Raw genomic sequence first — 26,512 nt, 5'->3', positions numbered from 1 at the left:
GAGGGCTGATGCTATGGTTGCAGCCTTGCTGTTTTGCGCGCGCTCTTGGATTGGTAGATGTGAAATTTCCCAGACGCGACCTTGAAGCCTCGTATTGTGTCGGCAGTTTATTTCGCCGGTGGCCGACGATGACCTGGGCCGACATCAACCTGGGAGTTAGGTACCTATAGTATTTATGTCAAAATGTATTTGAAAAAGGGAAAGTCACTATCAAAAGAACCAACGAATGAGTGAACAAAAAGCCCTCGGACTATTATACAGTATCACATGTTTCCTGATACCTCTAATATGTTATTCGCTTCTAAAGATAGTTGGGTTATTGGGTTAAAAACCATGTACTAACATACCTAAGGTGCCTAAGTCCTATATTTCTCACCCTGGTCTTGGCTGGGTGTTAGTTAGCATCCAATGTTTAAATGGGCCCTCAAAGAATCACAAGCTAAAAACTTTAACGAAGACCATCCATTCGCTTTTTGCGGGATCAATCACCGCATGGCCCAGACCTGTCAGGTTATTGGTGATGTCAGTGTCTCAAGACTCTCGATCATCTTTCATGCCTTGTGATGCTGACATGAAGAACAGAATCTGGCAGACGAATGAGAAAGTGTCACGTTCAAGGTTTGTTTGCCGCCTCCTGTTTGACAGCACGGGGTCAGTCAAGGGAGCAACAAAAGTCCTTGCTCAACAGCCACAAATTAAACAAAAAAAGGGGCAAATATAATTGTGGTTAATGCGACAATGTTTTTTACTCTCAAGCCTCACGGTCCATGTCTTCTTCAACTCGAGCTAGTGAATTCCGGATTCCAGCAGCCAGGTTCGATAATATTGATGCAGTGAGTGCATCCCCTGGACTTTCATGAGTTGTGTTAGTCCCAGGGGCTATTTTTACATATGCAAACTTGAGTGGTAGGTTAGTACCTAGGTGGTTTGTAACAACCGCCGGCTACCTACCTAAGGTACCTAAGGTAGGCCCCCGAGCCTTTAATTCCTCCCCGCGTTCCAAGTGGACGCTCGGGCTATGGAGACAGGGGGTTTTATTGAAGGCAGGCGACGGCCCAGCCGACACCAAGGCGGGCTGAATCATATGTACAGCCAATGCAAGACCGCCTAAAAAAAGCCTAAAAAATCGCGGAGTTACAGCGCACCTGCTGAAATGGGCGCAGGGCTATGGCCACCAAAAAATCCTTGTTTTATTTTTCTTACTTGATTTAATACTAGAAGGACCCGTTCTTTGACCAGTCCCTCTCTCTTCTTTCCCTCACACCATACTTGGTGAACACCAGTTCGACATACCCACGACACCTATTCGCTGCCCAATGCATATAGCAAAGTCTGCCGTCTTCCGTACTTCTTTCTTCCGATACCAGATGCGTGTCGCGAACTTCTACGAGATCGAGCGTCACTTCGAATCACAGCCCCGTGCAGATCCGGAGCGCCGACGAGGATTCCCTTGAATAGCACGACTATCCGCACTTGTCCACTGCCTGAGCTGGGCGAGTGCTGCGTGGTGTAGTTATCAGAGCATAACCGTGCCGTTCCCAACTCCCCAACTCCCAGGCTACCACTTTAAATACCGCCCACCATGATAAGCCAGGCTCCTGCCGCGGTCACTACTGTCCGCGGATTCCAGACTACACCTGCTACTTCGGGCGACGAAGACTCCGACCACGGACACAGCGAGGCCCCTACTCCACGGCGCAAGACTCCCGGCCGAAACCTCATGGTCAATGATGTCGTGAGCGCCAACTGCAGCCCTACCTTCCGCGCCCATCCCTCGCCCGCCATGTCGGGCATCGCCAAACTGCGCATGCAGATGGAGCCTCTGAGCCTTGATGGAGGGTCGCCATGCCACTCCATGAGTCGTGCTGGAAGTCAACAGGGTCTTGCGCTCGAGTTTCGAAAGCAAATGATCAGCCGTACGCACAGTCGAGAGGATGTTCGCAGCGAGGCTGGTAGCGAGATTTCAGACAGCTCTATTAGTTACGAGGTTAACCTCGAGCACGATTTTGCTAGCGAGAGTGTTCGAGAGCGTAGTGGATATCTCGAAACCCTAGAGGGTGGCCTTGCGCCAAACCGTAAGATGACATCGGAGGACTTTGAACAACTACGATGTCTCGGCAAGGGTACCTATGGTACTGTATTGCTCGTCAAGCAACGCGCGACTGGGAGACTCTACGCCCAGAAGCAGTTCAAAAAGGCCTCGCTTGTCGTCCACAAGAAGCTCGTTGAGCAGACCAAGACTGAGCGACAGATTCTCGAGTCCGTCAACAGACATCCATTTGTTGTCAAGCTGTTCTATGCCTTCCAAGATCAAGAGCAACTATACCTTATTCTTGAATACGGACAGGGCGGTGAGCTCTTCACCCATCTTAACACCGAAAAGATGTTCTCGGAGGATGTGGCCGCATTCTACATGGCGGAGATGCTTCTAGCCATCTCTCACCTTCATAACGATCTAGGCGTGGTCTACCGCGATCTCAAGCCGGAAAACTGCCTTTTGGACGCTGAAGGCCATCTTCTCCTGACTGACTTTGGTCTTTCCAAGGTCTCGGTCGACCAGAACGAGAGCTGCAACTCGATGCTGGGAACTGTCGAGTACATGGCGCCCGAGGTGGTACTAGGAAAGAAGTATGGAAAGGCAGTCGACTGGTGGTCATTTGGAGCCCTCGGATACGACCTGATGACTGGAAACCCGCCTTTCCGTGGCCAAAACCACGCCAAGATCCAAGACAACATCGTCAAGCAGAAGCTGGTTCTCCCTTATTTCCTGAGCCCTGATGCCAAAGATCTACTCACCCGACTTCTTCGCAAGGACCCCAGCAAGCGTCTCGGTGCCGCGATGCCTAAGGATCTGGTGACGATGAAGAAACACCGGTTCTTCCGCAAGATTGACTGGAAGAAGCTGGCGGAGCGCGAGCTTGAGCCACCAATTCAACCCATGATCACGGACCCTGAGCTAGCCGAGAACTTCGCCCCAGAGTTTACGGAGCTGTCCATCAGCCCGGTGCTACCGAACAAGGAGGCATGGCCTCGAAGTCTTCCCAAGGATGAGCTCTTTGGAGGATTTAGTTTTGTTGCATCTTCAAGCCTGTTGAATGAAGATCGATTCGCCGCTTTTGCCCACACCTGATTGATTATTGTCAGGAGGAGAGAAATGGTGACTATAGAATATAAAGACAAGGGAAGGGGAGTTGATTGAGAGGTTTTGGTGTCATTTAAGATGCTTGCGTGTATTGATTGGTGCGGTCTTTTGCATTGCATACAGAAAGAGCAGCTACAACAAAGACAGGGCCTCAATGGCCGTTGGAAGGCAGTGCAGTATCTGTTAAGTCAGTCTGGTATTACCGATCGAACTGTAGACTTCAATAGAGTTTTCGTTTCTATACTTGATCCTTGCCATGGACCAGGATGTTAATAACTGCCCGAAACGTGCAAACGGCCGGGGCAAGTGACAAATAACGGACTGGGGCTATGAAGCTTATGATTAGCCGGGGGCTGAGCTGCCAGGCTGGTGTTTATTGTGCTGTAAGAGCACGACTGTGACTTCGTATTTGGACGAGTTATGCAGTTGTGATGATTGGGTTGTCAGTCAAAGAGACGGGCAGACGGGGAAATCGACGACGGAAGAAAAGCACATGATCTCACATAATCGGGAATAATATGCAGAAGGGTGAGATTGATGAGACACTTGAGCAGGTTTGTCTGAGGAGCCAGCTATATTGGTACCCGACGCGTCGTCAACTACCTAACTACTCCGTATAATTAGTACCTAGGAATAGGTAGGTAGTCACTGTGCCGGCTTCAGAGACTCATGAGTTTATCGGAGGAACAAGTTGCATCGATGGGTGACAACTGCTACAACACCAACATCTACAAGCTTGAACGAATGCGTCACAGACTAAAGATCGGCTCGATCATCACACAAGACCACGATAACAGTGACAGACTACATGATGAATAGGCATTGCAAGGTCGATGAGGGCTTAGACCCGACTTGGTCTAATCGTTATAGTGCATCTGCAACATGAAATGGAGGGCCGCGCAATCATCATGTACGAGGCGTAGACTGTTGCATGCCATTCACTGAGACGATACTATCAGACTGCATCAGCGTTTCTTGGCATCATCGACGAAGCTGCTTTGTGATGATCGAATAATCAAACCTCCAACAATCCTAGTACGGAAAGATTAAGGTCCATCGCCTTACGGAGTACTCGGAGAGAATTAGAGTAGAGAATAAGCTTTGGTTTGGAAGAGCTGACGTATTCACGAGGCTACTCGTCAGACTTGGAGGAGAGTTCCAGACCCTTGTAGCGTCGTGTTGCAAATTGGGATAATGTCATTGGGCTGAATCTTGGTTATAGTACCCGTTTTTGGGGTAGCCGTGGGCCGAGAATTGTTTATGCGGCGACCTCATCAAACGAGATACGATACTGCCAATGGTAGTAGACTCTGACGTGGACCTCTGAGGCTATTCACACGTTGAAACCTCGGTGCTCCACGTGGGATAACGCTGCTGCCGTGGGATGACTGTCTGATGTCGGATTGACCAATCTACCCGAGAGAGAAGCATAATCAGATCTTTTACCAGATTTGGGCGCCTAGTCAAAGAAGAGAATCTTCCCGACAGCCCAGATCTGACCTGCGGAGATACCCCTGTAGGGGTCGGCCGCCATTTCTTTCAGTCCTTGCAAGCTTGTCATCACAGCCCTTTTCAGTGATTGAGTCCCTGTCCTATGCACTGGCAGGCTGGGCATCCATCATATTGGAGCAATTGAGCGCGTATTCGAACACCAACAGGTTTACTGAAACAGAGGAGGCCTCTCCCTCTTGTTCGGGTAACGGATAGAAAGGCACACGATCACACCTTTCCAACGGCGACAGTTTCAGCATCATGATGCCTCGACTGAAAGGAATGTGCCGTTGACCAATCGTTCCGGCGTCGTGACTGTGCCCTGAAGCCCTTAAGCGGGCAAACTGCCGCCACCTCGGCACTGAAACCCGCGATGGCTTAAGCCTATCTACTGGCGTAGATAGCATGGATAGCTAGCTGTCTGTGGCAGTGTGAATGACCTTAATAGCTTTCATCTCATGCTTGACAAGGATTAAACAGGGCGGATCCGACAAAAGAGCTGACGACAACATCGATCCCTTCCCTTGGGTCCAAGCCTTGGGCTCAAGCCAAGGGATCCGTCCCTTTCAGCCAGACTAACTAATGGCGGCACTTGCAATGTCATCTGCCGGGTCCTTTTGGTAGTATTCGACTTCGTAAATCATCCCGTACCACCGGCACCAGGCTTTGTATCGCACGGCACTGTCGTGGCTTTGCGGCGCGTAGCGTCTGTAATCCAGTGGGCGATCGTCTCAATATAGGAATGCCCCCCCTGGTCTATCTCCAGTTGTGCTTTGTTTGTGCTTATTATATTTAGTACTTTCATTGTCCCCCTCATGTAAGATTCCAATCTCCTCACTCGCAGTGAAAAACCATTTCCGTCTCTTCATTTCATCTGTCTCTGTTTCGTTCACAATAATACCATGAAGTCAACTTTCAGCACATCATTGGCGGTGCTCTGTAAGTCGTTCCCGTCAACTCAACACACCACTCCCACCCAGCTAACATAACAATTCTCCTTCAGCCGCTGCAGGTAGTGCACTTGCCATCACATCTTCTTTCTGCCCGGACAACGGCGACGTCTGTTTCCGATGGGGTGTCCCGGAGGCTTCTGCAAGCGCGGGATCTGGTAGCTTTTACTTCCAGATCAAAGCACCAACATCCGCTCAATGGGCAGGACTAGGCACTGGATCCCAAATGGCTGGATCCGACATGTTCATCATTTACCAGGACGGCAATGGCAATGTCACTCTGAGCCCAAGGAGAGGTGTCGGAGAGGTAATGCCCCAGTACACGAAGCGAAGCGGACTCGAGCTCCTCGACGGTTCTGGAATCAAGGACAAGCAGATGATCGCCAACATTCGATGCAACAACTGTGTTGACCTTAGTCTCAAGGGCACGAGCTCGTGGATTGCAGCTTGGAAGAATGGAAATTCCCTGGATTCGACAAGCATGGAGGAGCGCATCTCTGAGCACGACAAGCATGTGGATTTCAACGTCGACCTTGCCAAGGCCACAATGAGCTCTGACAGCAACCCATTCACCGGCAGCACCGAAAACACCAACTCGAACTCTGGTTCCAGCTCTGGCGGTGCCGTGACACAGAACGGAAGTGGCAGCAGCCCCAGCAAGACTGTTCTGCGTGCTCACGGTATCATCATGTCGATTGTCTTCATTGCTGGATATCCTCTGGGTGCGATCCTTATGCCCATGCTTGGAAAGTGGCTCATCCACGCGGGCTGGCAAGTTGTCATGTTGCTCCTCATGTGGGCTGGATTCGGCCTTGGATACGTATATGCTCGTGACGGTGGCTACGTAAGTTCTCCCCTGAGATGCGCTCGCATCGGAACCTGTCTATCAGTACTAACGTGAGACTCTAGTGGGGAAAACAGGCTCACACAAGAATGGGCACTGCTGTTTGTGCCTTGATAACCCTGCAGCCTGTCCTTGGTTACATGCACCATCGGTACTTTGTGAGCCAACGCAAGCGAGGAGTTGTCAGCCATGTTCACATCTGGTTCGGCCGAGCCCTCATCATCATCGGTATCGTCAACGGTGGCCTTGGCCTTCAGCTTGCCAACTCATCCAATGCGTACATCATCGCATACTCCGTCATTGCCGGTATCGCTGCCATCCTCTACCTGGCTGCTGCCTTTATTGGTGAGAGGCGGAGGAACGCGCCTCGTGCCAAGCAAATCTCTCCGCAGATGTCTCAGGAGGAGGCACGATAAACCGTTTCGTCAACCTAAAAGAGGAATAATATGGCGGGGCTGTAATGCTTAGAAGGTGTTTCGGATATCGGGACTCGTGAATTGTGATACCATAGATTTTCGGTCCATCGGGACTGGATCTGATAGTTGGCAAGATGTTTTAACTGCAATGTCAATCGTTGTCTTCTTCTTTTTCTTCTTTAGTACCCTGGAAATCTTTTTTTCAACTTAGCATATACCATATCAATAAACTTGATGAAAGGATTAGACGAAACATCCTTGGTGACCTTTGTGTTGTGCAACCTGGTCAGCATGAACTTTGGAAGCCGTTGCTTCATTGATATTCAAATATAGCAAATTGCGACAACTGGAAAGATCTGAAAGGAGTCTGGCAATAAGAAAGACTCTACCAGCCTACAGTAGTTGGATATTCTGTCTCGAACAAATTGAGCATTGAAATTCGTACTGACTGATCTCCGTGTAAGTGAATAGGTAGCCTGAGCATAGAGGGTCCAATGCAGCATGCATCGATCGTCCTGACCAATCACACCTCTTAAATGTCACGTGCTATCAATCCGTGATACTCCGGCAGCCGCCCGGGCTGTTTCCCACTGAAACCTGAGGCATCAACTCCACGATAGCAAGGCCGAACCGCTCTAACCGGGGGAAGACGCATGGTCCAGTGCAACCTCTCACGATTTTTCCCCCAAAACCCTCAATCGACCTCGCCCTCGATCTCGCCCTCGCCCATCTCCCCCGGAGTTACCCCCTCAATTGAGCCACCACCAGCCATTCAAAATGCTCATTCAACTCTCCAGGGCTTCGGTGAGAACAAATGTCAGGCCTAGACGATAAAAAAATACTCATGGTTTTATAGCGCGCTCGCTCCGCTGTTGCGGCTGTTTCTCGTGTCGCCAGACCCAATGCCGTTCAGGTGAGGGGCTTCATTGCTCCCACTGTCTCCCGGAAAGGTAAGAATCTGTCTACGCTGTTTTATGCTTCTCGGTCAATTCCTTTGGGTGTCGCAAATACATCATCTCGATTGCCTATTTCTTCCGGTCGGACCTGTTCTTCTATACCCGAATCTGCACTCCACCTAAGCTCCGACGTCGTCAAACTACCAGCATCATATACAAGATATCAATCAGCACTCGAATCATGTTTGGCTATATAATCTCGCATCTCTCATCAAAATTGACAAGCCGTTATCCGATCAGCCCAAATATGATCTAACCGAATCAACGTTCACTTGCTGACATCATACCTTCACAGCCGACTTCGTTCAGGAGCTTTATCTCAAGGAGCTCAAGGCCTACAAGATCCCCGCCGTCAAGGAGTCCGATGCTGAGGGCAACGTCCAGACCTTCAACGTCCCCAAGACACCTGCCTCCCCAGAGGAGACCGACCTCGCCGGCAACCTGAAGGAGTACGAGAGCATGGCCGTTGAGATTGAGGGTCAGGATAGCTCTGCCCAGTCCGGTACCCCCGAGGTTGCCGACTGGCTTGAGGCTGAGGAGGAGGATGAGCCTCATCACTAAAGCGTTTTTCTTAACCTTTGGGAGCACATGGACTATCCTGACCGCAGCATTTTTGGGTATCATTCTCACCGCCCAGCGCCGCCGTTTCATGAAGATAGCAAAAAGAGGGAGGCCGACACCAACTCACCCCCGAGAAGAAGAGTCGGAGCGATCAAGGAGAAAGAAGAAGCAGAAGCAGAAACAAGTGGATTGGGGACAAGAATCCTGTGTACATTTTCCTAAAAAATCAGCCTTTTTTTCGGTTGCCCGTAGGAACTAATTGCGAAATGCGAATGTCAAATGAAGCACAAGCAACTTGTTACAGCGATCATTTCCAAGTGACTATACATATTTCATTGCATTTAGAACATCGAAACCATTTGTCTATTTCCTGGTGACATCGGATGAACTGTGCATCTACCTCTCAAGCTCCCGACCCGACGTTGCAGGGCGTGTGCGGATCGGCCTTGATGCCTTCTAACATCAATGATGTACCCATGACTTCAACTTCCCTCGAATACTCTCATCATCAAGTAATACCATACGTAGTTCATCCCTCAAGCTATGCTGCACTAGCTCTTGGTTATCGACGTCAGGTGGCAATCAACGTCATCGACAACCGCAAGACGTAAGAGGCTGGTAGGATGGGCTCGAACTCTTCCATAGGCTGCTATAACCAACAAGGACAAGTCTAGAATAAAACGAGAGAGGCCGATTACCATTCCGGGTCCTTTCAAGAATAGCTGTGGCATTCTCATTTCATTACTCATATGGCCCTCCTGTTACTGCTTGGAATCAAACTAAAAGGGAAAATGGCCCTCGACCGAGGGATCGACCAAAATAGACTTGATCCTCCTATTTTTTGTCTCGTTCTCTCTCTCTTCTCATTTTCCACAACCATAAAACGCCGTCAGTCCCGTACAGCTCGACGATCAATGCAATGCAATACCAGCCGACCTCGATGCATATAATTCCACAAATCAGACATCCGTAACCCACATGCAAAACTGGGGAAGAAGAGGTGAGGTTGTTTTAGTTTTGCCAAATATTACTTTTTTGCTTTCTGTATGACATGTAGAGATAGATCAATCTCCAGCATGGTTGAAACGCCGTGGAGCTTGGCTTGAATAATACTGTGCAGGAAAAAGGAGTTGCCGCATTATACGTCAAAGTGAGAACCACCCACCATGTGCTCATCATGTCCAGTCTTCACGATCCCGCTCATCCGGTTTGCCTTCCTGAGGTCAATGTCGTCGAGATTATCCCAATCGTCGTTATCGCGATTCCTGTGGTGTTGTCCATCATCCATATCTTCATCAACGAGTCCTGCTCTGTCTCGCATATGATCATCTAATGCGCTTTCGTCAACAAACGTGAAGCCTTGGAAATTGGCCTGAACGGAAGGAGAAAGAGGAGTTGAAGCGGCATAGCCTCGGGCCAACGCAGCAGCACGTTCGTTCAGAGAGCCATTCTGATCCAGCGCGGTCGTGAATTCCGGATCGAAGTATGAGACGTCTGTCTCAGACTTCAATTTGGGTTTGAAAGGTGGAGTGATGAGCTTCTTGGAGAGAAGAGTCCAATCGACATCGGCGAAGAAGGGGTGTCTCTTCAGCTCCTCGGCGTCGTCGGTCGCACCTAGTCTGTGCTTGGGGTTTCTATTGAGGAGTCCCTTGACGAAATTCCTTCCTTCCTGAGACAGGGTATCTCGAGGAAACCTCACCTTGCCGAAAGCAATATTCTTATACATTTGCTGCGTGTCTTCCGCATAGAATGGGCTCCAGCCGCAGCACATCTCAAAGACCAAAACTCCAAGCGACCAGAAGTCCACCATCTTGGTGTAGCCAGATTCGTCTAGTAAAACCTCAGGCGCAAGGTATTCGGTCGTTCCACAGAAAGTATTGGTAGTGTCATTCTTTGTGAGATTGGCCTTGGAAAGACCAAAGTCACAAAGGGCGATGTGTCCGTTAGCATCCAAGAGGATATTCTCAGGCTTAAGATCCCGGTATACAATGTCGTTATGATGCAGGTGCTGAATGGCCAAGATCAGTTCGGCGATGTAGAACTTGGCTCGCTTCTCGTCAAACCGACCCTCTTTCTGTAGATGCCAAAACAGCTCACCTCCAGACATATAATCAGTAACGAGATAAAGTTCTGATGGTGTCTGGAAAGAGAACTTGAGACCAACGATGAAAGGGGAGTCGGACATGGCGGTCCGTACCAGGATATTTCGTTCTCCCACAGTATGGGCAACTTCCTTCTTTTGCACAATAACCTTCTTCTGCAGAACCTTCATGGCGTAGATGCGCTGAGTATCCTTCTTCCGCACTTGATACACCTGACCGAAAGTGCCCTTGCCGATGAGTTTAAGAATCTCGAAATCAGTGGGGCCAAATTGCTTCCTCTCTGCTCTGTGGTAGATAGCCTCGAGGAAAATCTCACCAGTTGGTGCGTTTTCTGCCATGGTATCAGCATGGCCCTGCAGCTGGAACCAGCCCTGGACGGTGGCACCAGGATCCTTGCTGGCCTGGAAATCAACATGACCGAGAAATTCATCGCCCGTTGCTCCATGATCGTAAACCGAGACATCAACCAGCATATCGTAGTCCACAACGTCGCTACTCAGTGTCAGTAATGAATCTCAGACAGAGCTGTCCACAGAAGGCAACTTACAACTCGGCTTCGGCATCCCATTTTGGGTTGGTGAATGTAAGCTGACCTCCAGATCGGTTACGGAACGAGCCGTAGTCATTAATGCTAGTGTTGCTACTTTGCCTGCTCCTCATGGGAATAGCCAAGGGACGCCCCGAGTCACTGCCTGATCGCTGGATAGGTATACCACCAGCTGCCGGAGGTGGCTCAACACTGAGGTTATCGTCCTCATCAATGTGGTGGGGACCCCCAGAAATGAGCTCACTACGCTGGAAAACCACAATAACATAAGGGTCCCGACTCTTCCTAAGCCCACGAGCCTCATTGATCTTGATTGTTAGCTTTCCCTTGGCGGCAGGCGCCTGGGCACCGGCAGAACTCCTTGGGGTCTGGGTACCGCTGACTTCAGCACCGTCATGACTGGTCCTCCCGGAGGATGGGGCTCTATCGGAGCCAGATGGTCGAGCAGCCGACATTGCTCGAGTAGGAGTCGAGTTGCCGCTCTTGAACGTCATACGAGTTAGCTCCATGAGTCCATTAAGAAAATGCCACTTGCCGGGGGCAGCAGCTGAACAGGCTCCTGAACTTGGACTGGGCTCAGGATGCGAAGGAATAATGGAGTCTTTGGTAGGTGCTGCGTTTTTGGAGGAGTCAAGTTCAGGTAGTGATGGGTCATTGGAAGTTTGAAAGTGGGTGGTGGTGAATGGTGAGGCTGTGGGTTTCTTGAATTGTGACTGCTGTGTAAGAGACTTTTGCTCGACCGTAGCCCTGCCATGCGCCCCTGAGTCTGCAGAAATCATGTCCTGGGAGATAGAACCTCCCGAAGACGAGGGCTGAGAAGTGGGTGGGGTTGGGTAGGGGTCCGAAAGGTTATGCTCATCCCGCTCAGTGGTACTTGGCATAGAACCAGGACGCTCATGTTGAAGAAGCGAACGATCCAAAGCCGAGGACTCACAGCCGCGAGGAGAGTCTTGGGTGTGTACCTGCAACTGCAGGTCGGCTGGTGGAGTGGGCACAACTGGAATTCGGTCTAGAGTGGTATCACTCTGTGACGAATTGGGATCTGACGAAGGCGTGGAAGGGTATTTACGAACCTGGCCGAAGTAGCTCATGATTCCTGGTAAGCGTTTGTCCTGTAGATCGGGTTGAGGTGTGGCTACACCGGATCGAGGAGTCTCGAGACCAATGTGATCGGCGCCATCCTCGTCTGCCGCAGACCTGACGTTTTTGTTAATAACCCCATGCATTTTTGTAAAAGATTTCCAGTGAGTGAATAAATGCTTCTACGCCGAAGCAGCGGCGCGGGGGAAAAAACAAAGTGGGAACACTAGTTCATGACGGTTGCCAAGCGCGTCAACTAGAGGGTAAACAGGGCAAAGGCCGAGAGGGACCACCAGAGGAGATGAGATGGGCAACAACAGAGGAGGTGGACTCTGACGATGCGACTATGACGAGAAAAACACGGAATGGGAAGGCTTTTGGGAACTCTTGGTAGCCAGTGATGTGTTCGCGCCGGTGTGGATGCGGAAGAAGCGCCAGGACCAGCGAGCGAGCAGTAGAGATTAGGATGGGATGCAAGGCCTTGCCGAGAGCGGCCGTGTAAGACGAGCTGTGAAGGGACTCAATGCTTGAATGTACTGTAAGAAAGGATGATGACGAGATCAATTCTTTCCCGCGAGTAAAACTTCGCTTCACGGCCGGGGTCAGGCTTGTCCAAAAGGCTTCCTTTTCCTTGAGGACTTTTGCCCAAAATTGTTTGGACCAGGAGCAAAACGTGGAAAACTGAAGCTGATAGCGGGGCCGAACGCAGGGACTGACTCCGAGGCTGGGCAGCCTTTGAATTGGGCCCAATCACGGTTGAAGCGAGTCAGACCTGAGCTTGCAAAGTTGCAACATGGTCCTTGTAAGGAAAGGGAAGAAGAAAAAAGCAACTAATAAAAGATGATATTTCTCTTGCAGGGGAATGCGAATGCACGGTAGCCATTGATCCTCATATCTTTTTTGTTCGTTTGGAACAGGTTCCATCCAATTTTAAAGGCTGCAAAGTGTCTTTGAGACGGCGGCGGCGATTGCTCGGTTCCACTGCAATGGCGAACTGAAGTCCAATGAACGGCGGCACCCTGATTGGTGTTTGCGAGCTTCTGTTATAATGTCGTGTTTCCCATGTTTGCCAGGCTTTGCCAACAATATCAGGGCAAAGGCGAGACCGCTGTTATGGGGAACCCATGCTCTGGCAGCCAACGCAAAGACGAGACGTCGTCCTGCAGTGCGGTTACAGGGCAGCTGTCCACTAGATAGAGCCTAACAAGGCCCAATAGTGGGATGCAATCCTGCGTGAACAGCTGTAGGTGCCAGCAGCGGTTCCATTTCCATGTGAGGTGATGTGGGTTCCCATCGGCAGGCGGTGTCGTAGAACAAGGGATCCAATGGCAGCCATGGCTGGGAGAGGCGTCGCTGAAGCTACTGAGCTCGAGTGCTCCAAGTCCGTCATCGTCGCCACCACCGACTGACTACGGCTGGTGAGGGGCATGGCAGCACCACGTCGCTGGAGGTCGGGATATCGATCTCAAGTCCCCGCCAAAAAATATGATGAAAAGGGCACCATATGGTTATAGCAACAACACGCAGGAGAGAGCAAATCAAGGCAAAACAGGAGTTTCAAAGGACGAGAGAGAGAAACATTATTGACGAACCTAGACATCATTGCTTGAGTTGCTCTTCGTAGCAGATCAAAACCTCCTCCCGCATTGGAAGTCTCAGTGCCCGTCATGGCTGGCGGCGAGGAGCTTTATTAAAGCTGCCGCGGCTTAAAAAAACAGGGCCGAATTGTTGCGGCGGCGGAAGAGAGGGGCGAAGCGGGTATATTGCGTGAGATGAATCGTATAACGTTGTCGGATTGGGCGTCGGTGGCCCCAGGATCGTTGCTCGGATCGATGGTAGGATGAAGTCGAGATAAGAGACGATACTCAAGAGCAGCCGACGGAAAAGATGATGGTTATTGTTGAGAAAAGGGAGAGGGGAAAGATTGAGATGGCGCGAGCAGAAGAAGCGATGGAGATGATAATTAGACGTCTTTTTTGGGGCAAGGTCAAGGTGAGGTGGGCGTGGGTGACCTGGCGCGGGCTTTGGGGGTGTTGAAGTTGGTACGGTACAGTGCGCAAGATGAAGGGGAGGTTGGAGTACTTCACAAGCCGCAGCAACTTTGTGTTTTCTTTTCAACTTGAAATTCGAGTATTGATACTCGATACTTAAATAAATCCAGACAAGACAAAAGCATATGATTTTGCCCTTGAGAGGACTCTGTAGCCGTTAAGAGATGCTGTAGAGCTCTGAAATGCTTGTATGGAGAGAGATATTCAAGCACTTGATTACAGTTCGTGTCATCGGAGACAGCGTCAAGTACCTTCATGCTTACATCACCCTACTATTCTGGACTCAAATTCGCTGCTCCAAACCGAAATGCAGCAACTTACGTTAGACTCTGATTTACAGTTACGACCTCTGCTGTCTCTACGAGGCTGAATATATTGGTGTTTCGGTATTCGGCTTCACGACCCAAAATGTCTGAACTGACCGGTTTGTTAAAGTTGGCTCGGCGCCATCCGCCAAAAGGTTCGGGCTTCTTGGGTTCGTAGTTCTTGTACAGAAAAGAACCCCGCCTCAGGATAAACCGATAACGGATTTGAAGATCGTTTGCAGTCAAGGCTGCATTGGAGATAGGTCTAGGGAGCTGAAGGTGGATGCCTTGAGAAATGTCCATGACATCAGCGCTGGGAAACGAGCTTGATGGGACCAGGCCGATATTGTCGAACTTGGCTCTGGTAACAAAGAACCTGCAAAAGTAGGGAATCCAGGCATGATACCGTAAGTTGCCTTCTGGCTGCTTACAAAACAGCGGTGTCTTCTAGAAGATGCAAGACTCCCAGTTGGTTTGGGTAAGGGAGGTTGTTCGGGTTTCAACTGAATCATGATACCTACCGCACCCTACTGAGGCGTATCCACAGATTACAATACACACTCCACAGTGCGAGTGCGTATTTCGAATCGAGCTGCGACTTACACCAGAAGTGGAGGAGATGATCCCTCTGCAAATCTGCAATCGCAATTCCCATCTTCTGAGACGACAGGAAACAAACTTCCAACCACTCGCTCACTGACTGGTGGGGCTTTTCACTTCAGGCGGGGGTTCAACAAGAGTTCTTCATTGCTGATTGCATGCTCCTCTTACATACATTACACATCATCAAACATCAGCAACCGGCGGTACCCAAGGCTTGGCGAAAAATGGGTACTGCCTTGGCCTGGCTGATAGTCTGATATCTCGCTTTGTTAACCGCTTTGTTAACCATGAATAGTATAGCCCGCTCACTGAGATCCGTGGAGGTTTCGGGGTGAAGCATTATGGTATCTTATTTTAATCATAATAATCCAATAACACGCATTTCGAGGAACATATCTCTGCCTACTAGTTGGCATTAGCCCCCACCACAAGACAACACAAGAAGCCCGGAACTTGACAGGGTCTTATTCAACTCCAGCACTGCTGCATCTGATCAGTGGAACATGAATATCTCGTGATAGGTCAAGGTATTCCGGTAAATCTTCACAGAGTACCAATAATAGCCTTGCGACCCGTAAGCTTATGGTCCCTTTCGGCTCGGGGCGACTTCCTCGTCCCGTGAGGCCTAAAAGATCCATCCATGGCATGGCATGCATGATCCTTTCTGTAATTGCTTAATACATCAGGTTCTAGCCCAGCTAACTAAAGAACCCAGGGGGCCGATAGCATAAGGCATGGACGTCGTGTACTCTGGTTTACCCTGCTTTTCAGCCTCGCTGCATCAACATCGGCCTCAGCAACAATCATTGGTCATCATTCTAGTTGCCTACAGTGTGCTACGCCGGATCTTTGGTGAACCGACAATACGGATACGGACGGCGGAGTCCCAGCATTTGCATGTGGTCAGTAGGTGAGATAGTTATGCCCGGAGTCAAGTAAGCGACTGCAACATGACTTTATTGCCACTATCTCGAACAAGGGTATATTGACTTTTGATCTGCTGCTTGAGTCATCTGAGTACCTTGACTGAAATTTTGTTTCAGATACAAGACTCCATCTGTTTATGTACCATCTACAGCACAGTACACTCAGGCTAGTAGGAGAAGAAAGAAAACTCAAGACCTCGATCCTAATTGATAAAAAGACTTAGTTAAATTATTAGCATAAGTTTTTCTTATAAATCAGGATAAATTCAGGTACCTTTTGCTGAGTTTATATTCAAACCCTATTCAAAGCTCTGATGTTTTCTAGCTCCCCAAGCTCAGAATAATATGCGCCGTGTTTCACCTCTTCCAACCTAGATCTGATGTCCATCCTCGTGTATTAAAAGAGACCCTATTGTCTTGTCTCGGTGACATAAGCTCGCGCCCATTAGCTATGATATATTTCCAATCAATATCAGAATCTGATAGACAAAATATGGGCCCTAGTTTAGTGTCTATGGCTTCTCTGGGATTGTAATGCTTCGTATGCTTCAACTACCAATCCGCGGTCGACTTGACTTACAACTGGGACTTCACCAGGTCTGGTGTCCTCGTCTGTATCATTGTATCGACCGACTAAGTCACCACAAACCTGATCCTAGTATGGTGATTGATCGACTTCCAGCTCTTGCTGCAACCTTCCCATGTGGCTGTTGTGTTACAATCCCCTGCCCCATTGGGCAATATCCCGATTGTGACACCTCAAACCAGACACATCGACTTGCTAGTGACATTCTGAGAGAAACAAAGTAACATAGCCTTGAGTGAGCTAGTAAAAGCATGTCAGGGGTTCACAATGAAGCATGACTAGTCCCGTAAGCTGAAATGCATGGCGCCTCATGCCTGGGACACTGCCTTAATATCAGCTTATCATATCCAGGCTGAGCTGATCACATTTACGCAGCATATCACCGACCGTATCAGAGTTTTCATAATAGATCCGATTGATTGGCGTATCACTGAAATCTTCGTAACGGAGAATGATAAACGACGGTATTGTGAACCGAATAGCCATGAGGCTCAACCAGTAGGTATCACATGCACTTTTGGTGACAATGAAAACGGCAAGGCTCCTGAAATGAACCACAATGCCATAAAGAAGCTCATTTTACTGTATTGGAGGCGAAAGCCAACTAGGGATATAAATGGCGAAACACTCCAGAGAGACTATTCGCGACCAATTGAGCTGGTCAACTACTGACTAGTCGATATATTTGAGCTCAGCCCTGATATATGCCGTGTGCCTGGCGTAACTGATTATCCTGCTAGGGCGTGTCCTATCATGATTAAATGCTCAAATCATCCTACAAATAAGGCCAACAAGACTCATAAGTGCAAATGACCAAACAATTGGAAACGCGAAACATATCGGGTCTCAAGGAACGATTGCAATGGTATCAATGAGTCCCTGCATACAAAAAGATAGTTTAAACCGATAAGGAGGAGCAGAATAACACATTTTTGCACCAAGTATCAGTGGTTGAAATTGAAAGAGGGACTTTTCTATCCCGATACGTTCACTGATAGATTGCTCTGAACATATCGCCGTGGGAGACCAGTCCACCTCGAGCAGACGTTCAGAAACTCACACACTGTTCTGCTTCAACATCTGAAGCCACCTCGCTTCTATCTCTGGAGTAATGCCTTGGGGGTAAACCTGAAGCGGTGCTCGAGGCTTCAAGGGATCTGGATAGTTTACTAGAGGACTTGTTAATAACTACACCAGAAAACGATCCTTGAGCCGAAAAGCTTACGCATGCTGATATGCTGATCAACTAGCTTTGAGCGCAACGTCTGGGTTTCTTCTACATTTCTCTTTGCGCCTGTGTTGGCGGCTTGGTCGGCCATCTCTTGCTGAGGGATGGGTGATGAACGTAATCCGCCAGCCATTGAAGCGGTCAATAGGGGTATCTGATGGATGAGAAAGGATCTCGGTCACAAAATCGAGACTAATCGATGCCAGTGGAGGGCTAGAAAGGAAGGCCTCTAAGAATGCTTCCAAGTACTAAGGCTTGTATTTGGGAAAATGGTTACTAGACAAGAACTTGGTTTTCAGTGTTACGTATATACGGACTACGAGACAGTTGGATCAAATGCAACAGCATTTTTTCAAGGTCAACCCAGCCTAAGGTAAGATACGCCTGTTTTTACCCCACCAAGACGGCAAGCCACCCCGCACTTGTCCTATGAAATCCACAAGCACTAAAGAGTTGTGAGGAGAAACGAGATTTGTTACTTGTATGACAAAATGTACATACAGACAATTTTTATTTGTTTCTCTGTTTGTCTTGGTGTCTCTGCTTTAAGCTGCGCTACCTGGGAGCTTGAGCAAACAATACATATATCAAAAAAAGAATGCGGGTGCCTGACGTCGTGAATCCATTCCAAGCCAGCTCGCCTCAGCTCAGCTCTTGGGCCTAACTCAACCAAAAACCCACCAGCCCGTCCTGTTCTTTCCTTCCCAATCTACTGACCCAACTGAACAAACATTAATTGTTGGCTGAACCTCAACTCCATGCTCAACTTCACGATCTCCAATAACACTGTCAAACATCTTTTCCCACGACGAAGACGACGGCGTTGACACACACAATAAGCAAGATTGGTCCTTGCCTGCACAAGAAAAAGCTCTTCGCCATGGGCAAGAATACCGCAGTGATCCCTGACGCCTGGGAGGATGATTGGGAGGCTCAGGCAGACAAGATGCCCAGCGAACCCGAACAGCCGACACAGCCAGTGTCTTTGTCCAAGTCGGAGCGCTTGGCGCAGCATACTGAGCAGAATCGCAAGTTGTGGGAATCTGCGTAAGCCCTCCCAACTCAGCAACATGTCCAGGTGTCACTAACATTTGAGGATCCTATGCAATTAGTGACACACCACAGACCTTCCACTACATCGAGGCTGGCTCAAACTCGGGAGTTCCTCTTACAAACCCGTTCAAACCACAAGTCAAAGTGCTCAGCCGAAAGCCCATCATCGCTAAGCGCGATGCTACAGCAGGCATGTCCGGCCTTTCATTAGATGACGATAATGAAACAAAGAAGGAGGTACCGATGAGTCCAGAAGAAGTGCGAGCCAAGCAGAAGCGAGACAGAGAGGAAAAGCAACGTCGATACGAAGAAGCCAGAGCCAAGATCTTTGGAGAATCAAACCCATCCTCAGGAGCCTCATCACCCGGCACAGTCACCCCGCCCAAGGTAGATGGATACGCTGGTCGCGGCCGTGGCCGAGGAAGGGGCGGATACAGGAATAACGACACGCGACAGGTCGATAACCGCCAGCCTGAAAATCGTGCATTTGATGCCCCACGAAGAATGCAGAACATGTCAGGCTCAGGGCGCGAACTATTCGACCCCAACTTCAGCCCAAAACCCGAACATCCTCCTCAAAGACGCCAGGCAGATTATTCATCCCCTGGTAGGAGTGTAACTCCTCGAGATGAGCAGCAACAGCAGCAGCAGCAGCAGCAGCAATTGCAACCACGGGCACCCATTCGATCACCAAAAGGACCAGACGGAAGTGGCCGAGGAGGATTCGGGTTTGCTCATCGAGGCAACAGGGGCAGTTGATTATTTCTATCGACATGCTTTGCTTCTACCATCCACCTCCAATCTTTCCGGCCAGCTGCACCACCGTCTCATCCGTCGGTTTGTCCTTTCCAACATCGCTAATAACTTCACGATATGTCGTAAACGCCAGTCTATCTAAGCCAATACCTGTAACTTTCGACCAATGCGCCAGGGTATCATTTATATATGAGTGGGAAATGCCACCAATAGTCTCGGCAGTCCCAACAACGGAAACTTCAGTACCAGCATCGTCTTCGGAGAAATATGCCTCGTCAACCTCTGACAGCCACATCTTTTGCTCTTGAGGGCCTGGATTCCCGGAGGAATTCTTTCGTTCCATCACAGCAGGGTCGTCAACTTTTATTTGGCCGCCGCCATTCGTACAGCCACCAGGGCATGCCATGACTTCAACATAGCTATACTCCAGAGAGGCCGCCTTGCCTGCAGGCTTCCGAGCACTTCCAAAAGGCTTGCCACCAGGCATTCGAGACGGCCGGGCCGGCTTTAGTCTTCGAACGAGATTTTGGATATTTCTGAAGCCATAATATCGGGCAGCACGGAAGACTGGCTCGCCATTCACCAATATTGAGTACTCAGCAACATCAACGTTGCGGCCGCGTGTATGCACAATCTCTGCGCCAGGGCTCTGCGCCGCCCGGCTCTTGAGAATATGATATAGAAGACCCCCTGAAGTGCCGGCCTCGCGAGGTGAATTTCCGGTCCGTGTACGAGGGAAAAGAAACTCGTGGAGCTTTGGATCAGGGAATGGGGTTAGACATTTGCTTTGCAGCGGTGTCTTGGGGAGATTGAAGAAGCTGAGACCTCTTGACTCGGCGAGCATGAGAATCTCCTTACTCGTAATGACACAGTCAACGTCGCGAACCCCACGTCCCCCGGTTTCCCCTTCAGCCCAAACCTCCTCAGTCAACTCCTCTCTACTTGCCTCCAGTTTCTTGTCGAAGCAGGGCATAACAGCCAGGTGCCAGATGCGGCCAGGTGCAATACCCAGCGTTCGGCTCAGTGTCGTCTTTAGCAATGTGCCCATTAAGGCCTGTGGCGACTTCACCTTTGAAATATGGGGTAGAACGTGGGGGTGTGTCTTTTCCGCATAGCACACCCAACCGGGGCAGGACGAGGATAAAATGGGTTTGGCTGGGGTTGCGGTTTCGGTCTGAGAGGTGCTGAGAACTTCATCTGCCCCAAGAACGAGGGTTGCCTTTCTTGCTGTATTGGTATCAACCACCCATGTGAACTCGTTATTGTATTTGCCGCCACTGGCGATTCCAGAGGGCCCACGAAACAGGTTGTCCAGCATGTGCCCGACATCGCGCTCTGACACGCTTCCGCCAATTGCTGCTGCTAAGTTGGCCCTTGTTTGAGGGCTCACGCTGACGACAAAGAGCTTCGCATTCTCCTCCTCTAGCCCTTCCACTCTGAACTTGCCACTATCGTCTGTCACCAACTTCAAGGCTGGGGCCGAATCAAGAGTTGCGAGGACTTCGGCATGGCTCTGTAGGCTCACCAAGACAGCCTCGGCCGATGTAACACATCCAGAGCAGGCTAGACAGTCTGTGAGGGAGATCTGAGCGGGCGCATTCGGATTCGTAGCGGGCTGTTGGCCGTCGAGTATAACTTCAGTCTCGAGAGATTGCGGGGGCGGGGCAGCGGGGAGAGTCTCGACGGGCTTGATGCAAGCGACGCCAGGAGAGATGAAGTCGTTGAGGTCGTCGGCAGAGAGAATGGCACTCATAGCGCCGGTTTTTCGAGGAGATGTTGTATGAGGCAGAGGAGGAGGATGCCCTTGTTGGAAGTGTGAGAGCCTGTCGATGGTAGGATATTCTTGTCGAAGTGGAAGTTGCCTGTCGGGAATTTTTAACTGGAGACTTGGACGTAATTGTGACTGGAGCAAGCTGAGTAGAGTAGTTAGCTGACAAATAAACCTGCAGTCTTGCCCTGAAGATTTTGCAGTAATGGAAGATTAAAGAGAAGAAAGATTGATATCAGAACAAAAAGGTCTCAAATTTAATCCAGAAATAAGGTATGAAATGTTTCTGATAGCTACTTGCTCCCGGGTTGGCTTACACATGGGTTTGGTTTTGTATAACTCCTCGGAGGGTCGGACACGGCGAAGACGGCGCATCAGGCCGTGCTAAGTGATAGATAGGTAGGCAATAAAAACGATGTGATTTGCAATGGTAATTTTTAGACCCTCCACAGTCTGGGCCTGGGGCGGGACACTGGACAAGCGAGATCGGACCAGACAGAAGCGGCTCTATAAATTTTGGTGGCGAACCATTCAAGCCGTTCAGCCTCTCGGTTCGGGAGTGTGGGTTTCCATGGAAAGCAAGCCGGATGCGATGGGATGGGGCACTAGCGCACATGCCTTTCATAGGTACTTACTAGGTGCCTTGTCGATGGTGACGTCGATGCTTGGTCTAAGCCTCTAACCTCTAAACATTGATCGGCTCACAAAGTTTCAGCTCCAGCTACAACCTGCATCTTCAATTATAGTAGATAGCTTCACCTTGATCAAATCGTGGTTTTGTCTTTTGCTATCCTCATTCAAACTTTACTTGTACACACCTCGAATAATGAGCGTATGCGCTCCCATTATCATGCTCTCAATTCACTGACTGACAAGTACCAGGCCATTGCTTCATACACCTACGGTAACTTTCTCTGGTTGAGCACTCAAGCTCTTCCTCTTGTTGTCTGGCCCTCCTTTGTCGGATCTCTTCTTCGGCCTGACAATGAGACATGTACCAGTTAGGCTCTCCTACAGCTCCTCGTTATCGTGTCGGCTAACAACTAACTCTCTACCTAGCTTTGGAAACGTACTTTGCCCGCTCTTTAGGACTCGCTCTTCTTGCGCTCGGCCTTACCGTAGTGGTTCTCTCAGGCGTTCTTCCTCTCGATTCTCCTTCAAAAGGTAGCAATCACCTCATTTACAGTCGCATTCGTCTAACTCCTGATGACAGAAGCCCCTGAAGGCGCACCATCTCCCTACGCTTCCGCTGCGGTCCTCATATCCACCCTCCACCACGCTTCGAGTGCTTTTTACTGCTACGGTCGCTATTCCTGGACTGGGGAGACGGGATTCTTGCTTGGCTGTGTAGGTAGTGCTGTCTTTGCGACCTTTGGATTGTACTGTGTGTTGTTTGCTGGTGATACAGCCATGACGAGCCGGTACCACAAGTTTGACCAGAGCACAAGCGGATTCCCTTTCAAGAACTCTCAATCGTATCGGGCCAAGAAGAAGGCTCTGTAAGAACATGCTACGTGGGCATATATGTATGTATACCGCTTGAATTAAATCATGATTTAGTCAGCTGTATTGTGAACTAGAACCCGCGTATTGTAAAGCTCCCAATTTCATCATAACCCAACTCCCTCAACTCCCTTCCGTGAAATATTTTGTGGTGCAAAGTTTATGGTGCAAAGTGCGGACTTATGTATATCTGCCTTGCATAAGGTATCCGGCGATGTGTGGGCGGATTTCGTCGTGGTATCGAGATATCGGTGCTGCTTCGTGAAAGATCTCCCTACGCAGTGAGCTCTGCCACCTTTGTCCCGTTGGCAGCTACTTCGCTTTCAGCGTTCGCACCGTTTGTTCTCTCGCCTTCGATGCTCTCTACGGCGCCAGGAACGTGAACATCGACAACCCCTGTAAGAATAGCCTGTCGTCGCTCATGCCAATTAACCTCACTCTTAATGACCTGCGAAAGCAACACCTCCTTCTCGAGCCACTCCTTGTAGTAGATATCCTCCCACTCTTTGCACTCTTTCGTCAGAGACTCTCCAATCTCTTCGGCCCATTTGCCCTCCCAATGGCACTTTCGGTACAGCTTGTCGACAGGAAGCTCAAGCTCATCAGGGGTGAAGAGATCTGGCGTCAATGGTGTAAAGTACTCGGCGTTAGATTCGTCGCCGTTGGCAGCATCGTCCATGTCATCATGGGGGCCTTGCGATTGTTGGTTGGTCTTCATGATGATTTTTATCTTGCCTCCCTTGCCCTGTGGCCCAGCTTGCATCGACTTGGGGACAGGGTCAGATGGGCGAAGTGCTTCTGTCTCGTGGACCGTACGCATATGTTTGGCCAATGCATCGCTTCTTGTGAAAGACCGGTCGCATTCTGCAGCGAGTTAGCATGTTACGCATAGGAAAATCCGCCGAGGTGATTATACCAGGCAAGTAGCAGTAAAAAGGCTTCTCCCTTGTATGGCTGCGCATGTGTGCCTTGAGGGCATAACCACTAGCATGTGGTAGGCCCTTTCGAGTACAGCTCATCCATTCGCAGGTGTACTTCTTCTGTCGGTTCTCAATATGCGAGTTATGGATGTGCTCAACTAGCTTGTCCATATTGCCCTGGTCGCCCGCTGGACAACCATCCCAGTCGCATTTTGTGACTTGTTCCTGGAAGTCTTCTTCATCGAGGCGCGCATTGATCGGGGAACTTGGGATATCGCCTGATGTATCCGATGACACATCGGACATGCCTTCGAGGGGATCGGGCTCAGGCACCGCTTCGGCTTCGACATCAGGAACTACAGCAGAAGATGTAGTTGAACCGGCTTCGAGTCGCTGGCGCTTCGAGGGTCGCAATGTTGATTCATCGTACTCATGGCCGTCCTCTTCGTATTGGTCTGACTCGTCCACTGATGAGAGCGGCGACTCAGGTGGTGAGTAGTCGCGTGCCATTGTTCGCGACCTGGACGCTCAAGCGCGTCTCCTTATCGATGAAGCTGAGAGTGATTTGCACGGGGTTAATGGATATTGATGATATTCAAATAGCGGAGAAATTTAGCGAGCTGCCGGTTGATGATTGAGTTGCAGAAACTACTACGAGTATCTTTGATAAGCGGGCTGGTGATTATCTGAAATGTAAGAACTCAGGTTGCTCGTCCTTCAAAAACGCCAGTTGGAAGCTTAGTGGCACAGTGTTAATAAGTTCAGGCCAGGAGCAATAACGCCGTGCCGCATAACAAACTTGGCCATCACAGTGTGCGCATCTGGCAGGGACAGTGTGTGATGCACTCCAGTACCTTAGGTAAATGGCTGATTTACACACACAATGGAAACCCGGCTATTTTATGTTAAATAACCTAATATCTTCTTACTGTCTGTTGCTTTCCATATTTCGCCCTTTTGCCTAATGCTTTTTATCTATCCTTTGAATCAAGATTCCATTAAACTCCAAGCCTTGAATCAAATACGAGAGCCATTGCAACAATATACAACCCCAATCCCAAAGAAAAAAAAATATTGTTTGGATCGAGCGCTAAAAGTATTACATGCCCATAATGTGGTAGAAATCAGAGTTTAGGCTCCGTTTGAGAGCTTTCGGCGGGCCTTCACGGCCTGCGCAAGAGTCTCGAGCGTTGAGACAGTGTCTTCCCAGCTAATACAAGCATCGGTGATGCTTACACCATACTTGAGTCCCGACTTACCCTCAGCGGGTACCTTTTGGTTACCTTTGATACGTTAGCTGAGGCTGATTCTGTTAACGATGATCATGACTCACCTTCGTTGATGTTACTCTCAATCATGACTCCCATGATACCCTCCTCTCCCTTGGAGATCTGGCCTGCAATATCGGCAGCAACCTTGGGTTGGTTCTTGTGGTCCTTGGAAGAGTTGCCGTGACTGCAGTCGACCATGACTCGTTGTCGTACGCCCTTCTTCTTGAGCGCCTCTTTGGCAGCAGCAATGCTCTCAGCATCGAAATTGGTGCCCTTGGAGCCACCGCGAAGGATGACGAAGCAATCATTGTTGCCCTCAGTACCAACAATGGCGACAACACCAGGCTTGGTAACAGACAGGAAGTGGTGTGGGTGCTGAGCTGCACCAATGGCATCGATGGCGACGTTCAAAGAACCATCAGTTCCGTTCTTGAAGCCCACGGGGAAACTCAGACCACTGGCAAGCTCACGGTGAAGCTGGCTCTCGGTTGTACGGGCGCCTATGGCACCCACTGAGAGCAGATCGGCGAGGAACTGGGGAGAAATAGTGTCCAGCATTTCACTGGCAATGGGCATACCCTTGGCTGTAAGGTCGACAAAGAGTTGGCGAGAGATTCGCAGACCCTTGTTGATCTGGAAGCTACCATCAATATCAGGGTCATTGATCAGCCCCTTCCAGCCAACAGTTGTGCGTGGCTTCTCGAGGTAAGATCGCATAACAATGAGAAGCTCATCCTTGTGCTTCTCCTTCTCCTTCAAGAGGAGGTCGCAGTAGGCTAGGGCGGCAGCAGGGTCGTGGATGGAACAAGGACCAATGACGACAAGCAATCGGTTCTTCTCGTCGGTACCATTAACAATGGCTACAGTCTCATTACGCCCTTGCAGCACGGTTTTCTTGGACTCGGGTGTCTGGGAGATCTCGTGTTGAAGGAGGTCGGGGGGAGTCAGAGGGTTGTAACCGCGAACTAGAAATAATTAATATATGCGCTGGGAAGACGAGTTGTTTAAGCCAGAGCTATTGGCAGATGCTTACTTCTCCAATCTTCCGAGTCGGCTTGGTTGCCAACGTTCTTGTTGGGAATGAAGAACTGAGATCACCGTGAGTCACCCCTCACACCGAAAGCAGAGAGTAGAGAGTAGAGAGCAGAGAGCTCCAAGAGGTGGACTTACAGAGGACATGGTGACGGCGATGGTGGGGTTAGAGGGTATACAAGTCAGAGTGGGATGTTAAGAGAAGAGAGGAATTCAATTGCGCGAAACTGGGAAAACCGCCGCAGAAAGGGGAATATGATAAGAAGAGCTAAGTGTGTAAAAGTAAGAATGCATCAAGTCGTCTTGACATGGAAGGGCCAAAAAAAACATAGTTTATGTGGTTTCCAGACCCTGACCTGTCCCTTTCTTCCTTCACTTTCCCTTTGCGCCGGCCTCGGTGTGTCACACACACTCAAGAGAG

The 26,512-nt window shown here is 49.7% G+C and overlaps 9 protein-coding genes across 9 annotated transcripts; 5 read left to right on the top strand and 4 right to left on the bottom strand.

Moving 5' to 3' along the window:
• Positions 1-1,582: 1,582 nt before the first annotated feature.
• On the top strand, positions 1,583-3,130 carry FSUBG_12707 (kinase; the record flags this gene model as incomplete). Its single annotated transcript, XM_036677522.1, has 1 exon — positions 1,583-3,130. One exon carries the CDS (start codon positions 1,583-1,585, stop codon positions 3,128-3,130), a length of 1,548 nt encoding a protein of 515 aa, XP_036531822.1.
• A 2,405-nt stretch (positions 3,131-5,535) lies between these two features.
• On the top strand, positions 5,536-6,843 carry FSUBG_12706 (cellobiose dehydrogenase; the record flags this gene model as incomplete). The annotated part of the gene is made up of 3 exons (XM_036677521.1): positions 5,536-5,572; positions 5,637-6,427; positions 6,493-6,843. The coding sequence occupies 3 exons, from the start codon at positions 5,536-5,538 to the stop codon at positions 6,841-6,843; spliced, it is 1,179 nt and encodes a 392-aa protein (XP_036531821.1).
• Positions 6,844-7,620: 777 nt separating this feature from the next.
• On the top strand, positions 7,621-8,360 carry FSUBG_12705 (F1F0-ATPase complex subunit h; the record flags this gene model as incomplete). The annotated part of the gene is made up of 3 exons (XM_036677520.1): positions 7,621-7,647; positions 7,700-7,793; positions 8,095-8,360. The coding sequence occupies 3 exons, from the start codon at positions 7,621-7,623 to the stop codon at positions 8,358-8,360; spliced, it is 387 nt and encodes a 128-aa protein (XP_036531820.1).
• Positions 8,361-9,498: 1,138 nt separating this feature from the next.
• On the bottom strand, positions 9,499-12,235 carry FSUBG_12704 (AGC AKT kinase; the record flags this gene model as incomplete). Its single annotated transcript, XM_036677519.1, has 2 exons — positions 9,499-10,954; positions 11,010-12,235. The coding sequence occupies 2 exons, from the start codon at positions 12,233-12,235 to the stop codon at positions 9,499-9,501; spliced, it is 2,682 nt and encodes an 893-aa protein (XP_036531819.1).
• A 6,433-nt stretch (positions 12,236-18,668) lies between these two features.
• Positions 18,669-19,600, top strand: FSUBG_12703 (uncharacterized protein; the record flags this gene model as incomplete). The annotated part of the gene is made up of 2 exons (XM_036677518.1): positions 18,669-18,835; positions 18,901-19,600. 2 exons carry the CDS (start codon positions 18,669-18,671, stop codon positions 19,598-19,600), a joined length of 867 nt encoding a protein of 288 aa, XP_036531818.1.
• Positions 19,601-19,625: 25 nt separating this feature from the next.
• On the bottom strand, positions 19,626-21,350 carry FSUBG_12702 (cytosolic Fe-S cluster assembly factor NAR1; the record flags this gene model as incomplete). The annotated part of the gene is made up of 1 exon (XM_036677517.1): positions 19,626-21,350. The coding sequence occupies one exon, from the start codon at positions 21,348-21,350 to the stop codon at positions 19,626-19,628; it is 1,725 nt and encodes a 574-aa protein (XP_036531817.1).
• Positions 21,351-22,191: 841 nt separating this feature from the next.
• On the top strand, positions 22,192-22,868 carry FSUBG_12701 (uncharacterized protein; the record flags this gene model as incomplete). Its single annotated transcript, XM_036677516.1, has 4 exons — positions 22,192-22,197; positions 22,248-22,359; positions 22,425-22,529; positions 22,579-22,868. The coding sequence occupies 4 exons, from the start codon at positions 22,192-22,194 to the stop codon at positions 22,866-22,868; spliced, it is 513 nt and encodes a 170-aa protein (XP_036531816.1).
• Positions 22,869-23,142: 274 nt separating this feature from the next.
• FSUBG_12700 (C2H2 finger domain protein) lies at positions 23,143-24,298 on the bottom strand (the record flags this gene model as incomplete). The annotated part of the gene is made up of 2 exons (XM_036677515.1): positions 23,143-23,732; positions 23,785-24,298. The coding sequence occupies 2 exons, from the start codon at positions 24,296-24,298 to the stop codon at positions 23,143-23,145; spliced, it is 1,104 nt and encodes a 367-aa protein (XP_036531815.1).
• A 621-nt stretch (positions 24,299-24,919) lies between these two features.
• Positions 24,920-26,238, bottom strand: FSUBG_12699 (2-dehydro-3-deoxyphosphoheptonate aldolase; the record flags this gene model as incomplete). Its single annotated transcript, XM_036677512.1, has 4 exons — positions 24,920-25,071; positions 25,122-26,024; positions 26,093-26,147; positions 26,230-26,238. The coding sequence occupies 4 exons, from the start codon at positions 26,236-26,238 to the stop codon at positions 24,920-24,922; spliced, it is 1,119 nt and encodes a 372-aa protein (XP_036531814.1).
• Between the last annotated feature and the right edge of the window lie 274 nt (positions 26,239-26,512).

The sequence above is a fragment of the Fusarium subglutinans genome, assembly GCF_013396075.1.
Source record: "Fusarium subglutinans strain NRRL 66333 chromosome Unknown NRRL66333_c0000284, whole genome shotgun sequence".
NCBI classification, from domain to species: Eukaryota; Fungi; Ascomycota; class Sordariomycetes; order Hypocreales; family Nectriaceae; genus Fusarium; species Fusarium subglutinans.
This window is presented reverse-complemented; position numbering and strand designations above follow the sequence as displayed.